Source organism: Oncorhynchus nerka, linkage group LG9a, assembly GCF_034236695.1.
Source record: "Oncorhynchus nerka isolate Pitt River linkage group LG9a, Oner_Uvic_2.0, whole genome shotgun sequence".
NCBI lineage: Eukaryota > Metazoa > Chordata > Actinopteri > Salmoniformes > Salmonidae > Oncorhynchus > Oncorhynchus nerka.
In genome coordinates this window covers 16,819,544-16,830,145 of record NC_088404.1, presented here as the reverse complement: position 1 = coordinate 16,830,145, position 10,602 = coordinate 16,819,544, and the positions used below count along the sequence as shown (strand labels likewise).

The 10,602-nt window shown below is 45.7% G+C and overlaps 1 protein-coding gene across 1 annotated transcript in view; it reads left to right on the top strand.

The window, feature by feature from the left end:
• Positions 1-10,311: 10,311 nt before the first annotated feature.
• The window catches only part of si:dkey-106n21.1 (solute carrier family 23 member 2), a 67,789-nt gene continuing 67,498 nt past the window's right edge, over positions 10,312-10,602 (top strand). Inside the window, exon 1 of the mRNA XM_029667429.2 lies at positions 10,312-10,504. Within this exon, the coding sequence (XP_029523289.1) occupies positions 10,433-10,504 (72 nt within the window). The 5' untranslated portion in view covers positions 10,312-10,432. The remainder of the gene's footprint in view (positions 10,505-10,602) is intronic.

Sequence of the window (10,602 nt, the reverse complement as noted above, 5' to 3'; positions counted from 1 at the left end):
CTCTAGGGAAATTCAGAAAGCTGATGGAGGACCCTCTAGGGAAATTCAGAAAGCTGATGGAGGACCTCTAGGGAAATTCAGAAAGCTGATTGGAGGGAGGAAATTCAGAAAGCTGATGGAGGACCCTCTAGGGAAATTCAGAAAGCTGATGGAGGACCCTCTAGGGAAATTCAGAAAGCTGATGGAGGACCCTCTAGGGAAATTCAGAAAGCTGATGGAGGACCCTCTAGGGAAATTCAGAAAGCTGATGGAGGACCCTCTAGGGAAATTCAGAAAGCTGATGGAGGACCCTCTAGGGAAATTCAGAAAGCTGATGGAGGACCCTCTAGGGAAATTCAGAAAGCTGATGGAGGACCCTCTAGGGAAATTCAGAAAGCTGATGGAGGACCCTCTAGGGAAATTCAGAAAGCTGATGGAGGACCCTCTAGGGAAATTCAGAAAGCTGATGGAGGACCCTCTAGGGAAATTCAGAAAGCTGATGGAGGACCCTCTAGGGAAATTCAGAAAGCTGATGGAGGACCCTCTAGGGAAATTCAGAAAGCTGATGGAGGACCCTCTAGGGAAATTCAGAAAGCTGATGGAGGACCCTCTAGGGAAATTCAGAAAGCTGATGGAGGACCCTCTAGGGAAATTCAGAAAGCTGATGGAGGACCCTCTAGGGAAATTCAGAAAGCTGATGGAGGACCCTCTAGGGAAATTCAGAAAGCTGATGGAGGACCCTCTAGGGAAATTCAGAAAGCTGATGGAGGACCCTCTAGGGAAATTCAGAAAGCTGATGGAGGACCCTCTAGGGAAATTCAGAAAGCTGATGGAGGACCTCTAGGGAAATTCAGAAAGCTGATGGAGGACCCTCTAGGGAAATTCAGAAAGCTGATGGAGGACCCTCTAGGGAAATTCAGAAAGCTGATGGAGGACCCTCTAGGGAAATTCAGAAAGCTGATGGAGGACCCTCTAGGGAAATTCAGAAAGCTGATGGAGGACCCTCTAGGGAAATTCAGAAAGCTGATGGAGGACCCTCTAGGAAATTCAGAAAGCTGATGGAGGACCCTCTAGGGAAATTCAGAAAGCTGATGGAGGACCCTCTAGGGAAATTCAGAAAGCTGATGGAGGACCCTCTAGGGAAATTCAGAAAGCTGATGGAGGACCCTCTAGGGAAATTCAGAAAGCTGATGGAGGACCCTCTAGGAAATTCAGAAAGCTGATGGAGGACCCTCTAGGGAAATTCAGAAAGCTGATGGAGGACCCTCTAGGGAAATTCAGAAAGCTGATGGAGGACCCTCTAGGGAAATTCAGAAAGCTGATGGAGGACCCTCTAGGGAAATTCAGAAAGCTGATGGAGGACCTCTAGGGAAATTCAGAAAGCTGATGGAGGACCCTCTAGGGAAATTCAGAAAGCTGATGGAGGACCCTCTAGGGAAATTCAGAAAGCTGATGGAGGACCCTCTAGGGAAATTCAGAAAGCTGATGGAGGACCCTCTAGGGAAATTCAGAAAGCTGATGGAGGACCCTCTAGGGAAATTCAGAAAGCTGATGGAGGACCCTCTAGGGAAATTCAGAAAGCTGATGGAGGACCCTCTAGGGAAATTCAGAAAGCTGATGGAGGACCCTCTAGGGAAATTCAGAAAGCTGATGGAGGACCCTCTAGGGAAATTCAGAAAGCTGATGGAGGACCCTCTAGGAAATTCAGAAAGCTGATGGAGGACCCTCTAGGGAAATTCAGAAAGCTGATGGAGGACCCTCTAGGGAAATTCAGAAAGCTGATGGAGGACCCTCTAGGAAATTCAGAAAGCTGATGGAGGACCCTCTAGGGAAATTCAGAAAGCTGATGGAGGACCCTCTAGGGAAATTCAGAAAGCTGATGGAGGACCCTCTAGGGAAATTCAGAAAGCTGATGGAGGACCCTCTAGGGAAATTCAGAAAGCTGATGGAGGACCCTCTAGGGAAATTCAGAAAGCTGATGGAGGACCCTCTAGGGAAATTCAGAAAGCTGATGGAGGACCCTCTAGGGAAATTCAGAAAGCTGATGGAGGACCCCTAGGGGAAATTCTATGGGGAAATTCAGAAAGCTGATGGAGGACCCTCTAGGGAAATTCAGAAAGCTGATGGAGGACCCTCTAGGGAAATTCAGAAAGCTGATGGAGGACCCTCTAGGGAAATTCAGAAAGCTGATGGAGGACCCTCTAGGGAAATTCAGAAAGCTGATGGAGGACCCTCTAGGAAATTCAGAAAGCTGATGGAGGACCCTCTAGGGAAATTCAGAAAGCTGATGGAGGACCCTCTAGGGAAATTCAGAAAGCTGATGGAGGACCCTCTAGGGAAATTCAGAAAGCTGATGGAGGACCCTCTAGGGAAATTCAGAAAGCTGATGGAGGACCCTCTAGGGAAATTCAGAAAGCTGATGGAGGACCCTCTAGGGAAATTCAGAAAGCTGATGGAGGACCCTCTAGGGAAATTCAGAAAGCTGATGGAGGACCCTCTAGGGAAATTCAGAAAGCTGATGGAGGACCCTCTAGGGAAATTCAGAAAGCTGATGGAGGACCCTCTAGGGAAATTCAGAAAGCTGATGGAGGACCCTCTAGGGAAATTCAGAAAGCTGATGGAGGACCCTCTAGGGAAATTCAGAAAGCTGATGGAGGACCCTCTAGGGAAATTCAGAAAGCTGATGGAGGACCCTCTAGGGAAATTCAGAAAGCTGATGGAGGACCCTCTAGGGAAATTCAGAAAGCTGATGGAGGACCCTCTAGGGAAATTCAGAAAGCTGATGGAGGACCCTCTAGGGAAATTCAGAAAGCTGATGGAGGACCCTCTAGGGAAATTCAGAAAGCTGATGGAGGACCCTCTAGGGAAATTCAGAAAGCTGATGGAGGACCCTCTAGGGAAATTCAGAAAGCTGATGGAGGACCCTCTAGGGAAATTCAGAAAGCTGATGGAGGACCCTCTAGGGAAATTCAGAAAGCTGATGGAGGACCCCTAGGGAAATTCAGAAAGCTGATGGAGGACCCTCTAGGGAAATTCAGAAAGCTGATGGAGGACCCTCTAGGGAAATTCAGAAAGCTGATGGAGGACCCTCTAGGGAAATTCAGAAAGCTGATGGAGGACCCTCTAGGGAAATTCAGAAAGCTGATGGAGGACCCTCTAGGGAAATTCAGAAAGCTGATGGAGGACCCTCTAGGGAAATTCAGAAAGCTGATGGAGGACCCTCTAGGGAAATTCAGAAAGCTGATGGAGGACCCTCTAGGGAAATTCAGAAAGCTGATGGAGGACCCTCTAGGGAAATTCAGAAAGCTGATGGAGGACCCTCTAGGAAATTCAGAAAGCTGATGGAGGACCCTCTAGGGAAATTCAGAAAGCTGATGGAGGACCCTCTAGGGAAATTCAGAAAGCTGATGGAGGACCCTCTAGGGAAATTCAGAAAGCTGATGGAGGACCCTCTAGGGAAATTCAGAAAGCTGATGGAGGACCCTCTAGGGAAATTCAGAAAGCTGATGGAGGACCCTCTAGGGAAATTCAGAAAGCTGATGGAGGACCCTCTAGGGAAATTCAGAAAGCTGATGGAGGACCCTCTAGGGAAATTCAGAAAGCTGATGGAGGACCCTCTAGGGAAATTCAGAAAGCTGATGGAGGACCCTCTAGGAAATTCAGAAAGCTGATGGAGGACCTCTAGGGAAATTCAGAAAGCTGATGGAGGACCCTCTAGGAAATTCAGAAAGCTGATGGAGGACCCTCTAGGGAAATTCAGAAAGCTGATGGAGGACCCTCTAGGGAAATTCAGAAAGCTGATGGAGGACCCTCTAGGGAAATTCAGAAAGCTGATGGAGGACCCTCTAGGGAAATTCAGAAAGCTGATGGAGGACCCTAGGGAAATTCTGGAGGGAAATTCAGAAAGCTGATGGAGGACCCTCTAGGGAAATTCAGAAAGCTGATGGAGGACCCTCTAGGGAAATTCAGAAAGCTGATGGAGGACCCTCTAGGAAATTCAGAAAGCTGATGGAGGACCCTCTAGGGAAATTCAGAAAGCTGATGGAGGACCCTCTAGGGAAATTCAGAAAGCTGATGGAGGACCCTCTAGGGAAATTCAGAAAGCTGATGGAGGACCCTCTAGGGAAATTCAGAAAGCTGATGGAGGACCCTCTAGGGAAATTCAGAAAGCTGATGGAGGACCCTCTAGGGAAATTCAGAAAGCTGATGGAGGACCCTCTAGGGAAATTCAGAAAGCTGATGGAGGACCCTCTAGGGAAATTCAGAAAGCTGATGGAGGACCCTCTAGGGAAATTCAGAAAGCTGATGGAGGACCCTCTAGGGAAATTCAGAAAGCTGATGGAGGACCCTCTAGGGAAATTCAGAAAGCTGATGGAGGACCCTCTAGGGAAATTCAGAAAGCTGATGGAGGACCCTCTAGGGAAATTCAGAAAGCTGATGGAGGACCCTCTAGGGAAATTCAGAAAGCTGATGGAGGACCCTCTAGGAAATTCAGAAAGCTGATGGAGGACCCTCTAGGGAAATTCAGAAAGCTGATGGAGGACCCTCTAGGGAAATTCAGAAAGCTGATGGAGGACCCTCTAGGGAAATTCAGAAAGCTGATGGAGGACCCTCTAGGGAAATTCAGAAAGCTGATGGAGGACCCTCTAGGGAAATTCAGAAAGCTGATGGAGGACCCTCTAGGGAAATTCAGAAAGCTGATGGAGGACCCTCTAGGGAAATTCAGAAAGCTGATGGAGGACCCTCTAGGGAAATTCAGAAAGCTGATGGAGGACCCTCTAGGGAAATTCAGAAAGCTGATGGAGGACCCTCTAGGGAAATTCAGAAAGCTGATGGAGGACCCTCTAGGGAAATTCAGAAAGCTGATGGAGGACCCTCTAGGGAAATTCAGAAAGCTGATGGAGGACCCTCTAGGGAAATTCAGAAAGCTGATGGAGGACCCTCTAGGGAAATTCAGAAAGCTGATGGAGGACCCTCTAGGGAAATTCAGAAAGCTGATGGAGGACCTCTAGGGAAATTCAGAAAGCTGATGGAGGACCCTCTAGGGAAATTCAGAAAGCTGATGGAGGACCCTCTAGGGAAATTCAGAAAGCTGATGGAGGACCCTCTAGGGAAATTCAGAAAGCTGATGGAGGAAGGGAAATTCAGAAAGCTGATGGAGGACCCTCTAGGGAAATTCAGAAAGCTGATGGAGGACCCTCTAGGGAAATTCAGAAAGCTGATGGAGGACCCTCTAGGGAAATTCAGAAAGCTGATGGAGGACCCTCTAGGGAAATTCAGAAAGCTGATGGAGGACCTCTAGGAAATTCAGAAAGCTGATGGAGGACCCTAGGGAAATTCAGAAAGCTGATGGAGGACCCTCTAGGGAAATTCAGAAAGCTGATGGAGGACCCTCTAGGGAAATTCAGAAAGCTGATGGAGGACCCTCTAGGGAAATTCAGAAAGCTGATGGAGGACCCCTAGGGAAATTCAGAAAGCTGATGGAGGACCCTCTAGGGAAATTCAGAAAGCTGATGGAGGACCCTCTAGGGAAATTCAGAAAGCTGATGGAGGACCCTCTAGGGAAATTCAGAAAGCTGATGGAGGACCCCTAGGGAAATTCAGAAAGCTGATGGAGGACCCTCTAGGGAAATTCAGAAAGCTGATGGAGGACCCTCTAGGGAAATTCAGAAAGCTGATGGAGGACCTCTAGGGAAATTCAGAAAGCTGATGGAGGACCCTCTAGGGAAATTCAGAAAGCTGATGGAGGACCCTCTAGGGAAATTCAGAAAGCTGATGGAGGACCCTCTCAGAAAGCTGATGGAGGGAAATTCAGAAAGCTGATGGAGGACCCCTAGGGAAATTCAGAAAGCTGATGGAGGACCCTCTAGGGAAATTCAGAAAGCTGATGGAGGACCCTCTAGGGAAATTCAGAAAGCTGATGGAGGACCCTCTAGGGAAATTCAGAAAGCTGATGGAGGACCCTCTAGGGAAATTCAGAAAGCTGATGGAGGACCCTCTAGGGAAATTCAGAAAGCTGATGGAGGACCCTCTAGGGAAATTCAGAAAGCTGATGGAGGACCCTCTAGGGAAATTCAGAAAGCTGATGGAGGACCCTCTAGGGAAATTCAGAAAGCTGATGGAGGACCCTCTAGGGAAATTCAGAAAGCTGATGGAGGACCCTCTAGGGAAATTCAGAAAGCTGATGGAGGACCCTCTAGGGAAATTCAGAAAGCTGATGGAGGACCCTCTAGGGAAATTCAGAAAGCTGATGGAGGACCCTCTAGGGAAATTCAGAAAGCTGATGGAGGACCCTCTAGGGAAATTCAGAAAGCTGATGGAGGACCCTCTAGGGAAATTCAGAAAGCTGATGGAGGACCCTCTAGGGAAATTCAGAAAGCTGATGGAGGACCCTCTAGGGAAATTCAGAAAGCTGATGGAGGACCCTCTAGGGAAATTCAGAAAGCTGATGGAGGACCCTCTAGGGAAATTCAGAAAGCTGATGGAGGACCCTCTAGGGAAATTCAGAAAGCTGATGGAGGACCCTCTAGGGAAATTCAGAAAGCTGATGGAGGACCCTCTAGGGAAATTCAGAAAGCTGATGGAGGACCCCTAGGGAAATTCAGAAAGCTGATGGAGGACCCTCTAGGGAAATTCAGAAAGCTGATGGAGGACCCTCTAGGGAAATTCAGAAAGCTGATGGAGGACCCTCTAGGGAAATTCAGAAAGCTGATGGAGGACCCTCTAGGGAAATTCAGAAAGCTGATGGAGGACCCTCTAGGGAAATTCAGAAAGCTGATGGAGGACCCTCTAGGGAAATTCAGAAAGCTGATGGAGGACCCCTAGGGAAATTCAGAAAGCTGATGGAGGCCCCCCTAGGGAAATTCAGAAAGCTGATGGAGGACCCTCTAGGGAAATTCAGAAAGCTGATGGAGGACCCTCTAGGGAAATTCAGAAAGCTGATGGAGGACCCTCTAGGGAAATTCAGAAAGCTGATGGAGGACCCCTAGGGAAATTCAGAAAGCTGATGGAGGACCCTCTAGGGAAATTCAGAAAGCTGATGGAGGACCCTCTAGGGAAATTCAGAAAGCTGATGGAGGACCCTCTAGGGAAATTCAGAAAGCTGATGGAGGACCCTCTAGGGAAATTCAGAAAGCTGATGGAGGACCCTCTAGGGAAATTCAGAAAGCTGATGGAGGACCCTCTAGGGAAATTCAGAAAGCTGATGGAGGACCCTCTAGGGAAATTCAGAAAGCTGATGGAGGACCCTCTAGGGAAATTCAGAAAGCTGATGGAGGACCCTCTAGGGAAATTCAGAAAGCTGATGGAGGACCCTCTAGGGAAATTCAGAAAGCTGATGGAGGACCCTCTAGGGAAATTCAGAAAGCTGATGGAGGACCCTCTAGGGAAATTCAGAAAGCTGATGGAGGACCCTCTAGGGAAATTCAGAAAGCTGATGGAGGACCCTCTAGGGAAATTCAGAAAGCTGATGGAGGACCCTCTAGGGAAATTCAGAAAGCTGATGGAGGACCCTCTAGGGAAATTCAGAAAGCTGATGGAGGACCCTCTAGGGAAATTCAGAAAGCTGATGGAGGCCCCCCTAGGGAAATTCAGAAAGCTGATGGAGGACCCTCTAGGGAAATTCAGAAAGCTGATGGAGGACCCTCTAGGGAAATTCAGAAAGCTGATGGAGGCCCCTCTAGGGAAATTCAGAAAGCTGATGGAGGCCCTTATTATTGATGGTGTTTTTTTTATTACTGGAGTTTTTCTTTCTGCTTGAATGTTGTATTTATATTTATATATGCGTATTTTCTGTCATTTATGTAATTCAGGGCTCATCTGTAAAAGAGACCTTGATCTTGATTGTATTCCCTACTTAACTTTGTCTCTTGCTTGACATGCATGAATGTATAAACATATCAGTAACATGTATGCCTATAGAAAGTCTACATCCCCTTGAACTGTTTTCACATTTTGTTGTGTTACAAAGTGGGATTCAAATAGATTTATTGTAATGTTTTGTCATTGATCTACACAAAATATCCCGTAATGTCAAAGTGAATATTACAAATTAATAAAAATTGTATAACTAAAATATAGTCATTGCATAAGTATTCACCTTCTTTGTTTAGGCAAGCCTAAATGAGTTCAGAAGTCACATTTGGCTTAACAAATCACATAATAAGTTCACTCTGTGAGAAATAATAGGGATTGACATGATTTTTTAATTGCTACCCCTTCCTTCCTCTGTCCCACATACATACAACATATGTAAGGTCCCTCAGTCAAGTATTGAATTTCAATCACAGATTAAACTACAATAGACAGGGGAGATTTTCAAAAGCCTTGTAAAGAAGGGCAGTGATTGGTAGATGGGTAACAATAACAAATCACATATTGAATATATATTTAAGCATGACCAAGTTAATAATTATGCTGGGGATGATGTATTAAACCACCCAGACATATAAAAAATGCAAAACAGGAAGGAAGCTGCTTAGGGATGTCACCATGAGGCCTTTGGTGATTTTAAAACAGCTACAAAGATCAATGGTTGTGATCAGAGAAAACTGAGGATGGATCACCAACATTGTAGTAACTCAACAATAATGACCTAAATTACAGATTGAAAAGAACAAAAATATACAGACTGAAATGATTGCAAAACATGCTTGTTTAATGCAACATGGCACTAAAGTAATACTGCAAAGGAATACACTTTTGCCTAAATGCAAAGCCTTGCTGTATGTTTGGGGCAAATCCAACACAACACATCACTGAGTAACTGCCTCCTCATTTTCAAGCATGGTGGTGACTGCATCATAGTATGGTTATGCTTGACATCAGCAAAGACTGGGGAGTTTTTCAGGAAAAACAATCAAAAATGTGACCAACTGGGGACAAGATCAAATACAATTTCTAGTGTGTTTAGGGTTAGCATTAGTGTTAGGGTTAGAATTAGGGTTAGGGTTAGAATTGGTGTTAGGGTTAGAATTAGTGTTCGGGTTAGAATTAGTGTTAGGGTTAGAATTAGTGTTAGGGTTAGAATTAGGGTTAGGGTTAGGATTAGTGTTAGAATTAGGGTTAGAATTAGTGTTCGGGTTAGAATTAGGGTTAGGAGCTAGGGTTAGTTTTATGGTTAGGTTATAAAGCTAGGGTTAGGTTTAGGGTTAGGGTTAAGGTTTTTGGGTTAGAGTTAAGTTTAGGGTACGGTTTAGGTTCAGGGTATGGTGAAAGGGTTGAGGGTTAGGAAAAATAGGTTTTTAAATGGGACTGAATTGTGTGTCCCCCTAAAGTTAGTTGTACAAGACTGTGTGTGTGCTCCTGCTTGTGTTGTGTGCATGTTTGTGTGTGTGTGTGTGTGTGTGTGTGTGTGTGTGTGTGTGTGTGTGTGTGTGTGTGTGTGTGTGTGTGTGTGTGTGTGTGCGTGTGTGCGTGTGTGTGTGTGTGTGTGTGTGTGTGTGTGTGTGTGTGTGTGTGTGTGTGTGTGTGTGTGTGCTCTCCGGCATGTGTTAGCATGTGCCTGTGTGTAGTGTATCATCATCTCACATCAATGAATTAAAGGAAGGGGTTTGGTCTGCAGATATATCACACAGCCCAGCCCCCAAAGTGACTCTTATCAACTGTGTGCAAGGATTCCTCAGTGTTGATCTCACCAACCCCCATTGTAACACCTCTGGGTAGCAAAGGTTATGTTGTCTTTACAGGTCTGTACATCTCATATCTGATTGGAGGTTAACTTTACAGTAATGCTGTTGGTCAACAACTCAGATGTTGTAAAGGGGTCTCAGATTCATTGTATCTTTCTCTTTTTTTGTTCCTGAACTGCTATGGTGAGATACTATTTCTTTCTTTCTCCCTCTCCCATGAGCTATGGGCCATGGCTCAAGCCATGGTCTCTTTGTCGCTCTCCCACTCTGGTCATGCTTAGAATAATGCTTTGTAATGCTTGTTAATGCTTTGTAACTTCAGCTTTATGCATTGTAAATGTAATCATTCAATTTACAAATGAATTAAATACACTTGTATTTATAATTCCATTCTCAGACATTTCTTGATTGCCTATTACTGTAACTGCACTACAGTCTCTTGCATAATGATAGATCATCTGGTGGAGTCAGATTCTTAATTTAATAGACTTTGTTAACATATTATTGAATAGTCCTATTACGAGGCACATGTGAGGTGTATATAATATGCATATATATCAAATATTACTCATTACAACATCACAATAGACACATGACAAAAGGTCATGGGCTAAAACAACAAATCGTTTTGAGGGATTATACAACAACTTTTTGCTAGTGATTAAACTGTGGTTCCCTTGACAACATGACGGGACTCTCCATGCTTTCCTAAGGTCCAGAGTTTCTCTGAGTTTTCCAGTGAGTGTGTAGTGTGTGGAGAAGTTTGAGGGGTCCCTGTGAGCCTCAGCGTCCAGCCACCACTGTCTCTGTGCCTACGCACCAGCATGCATCTTACCCAGGACCCGAAAGTTGAGATAGGATTGAGCGATCAGGGGACGGTCAACCCTGCCTTTGGGGTAAGTGCTGCATCACTCTCTGAAAACAACTGAAGAACTGCCAAATCACACTGCCTTAAGTATCACAGAATCTCAAATCTATGTGAATGCCTTCAAGT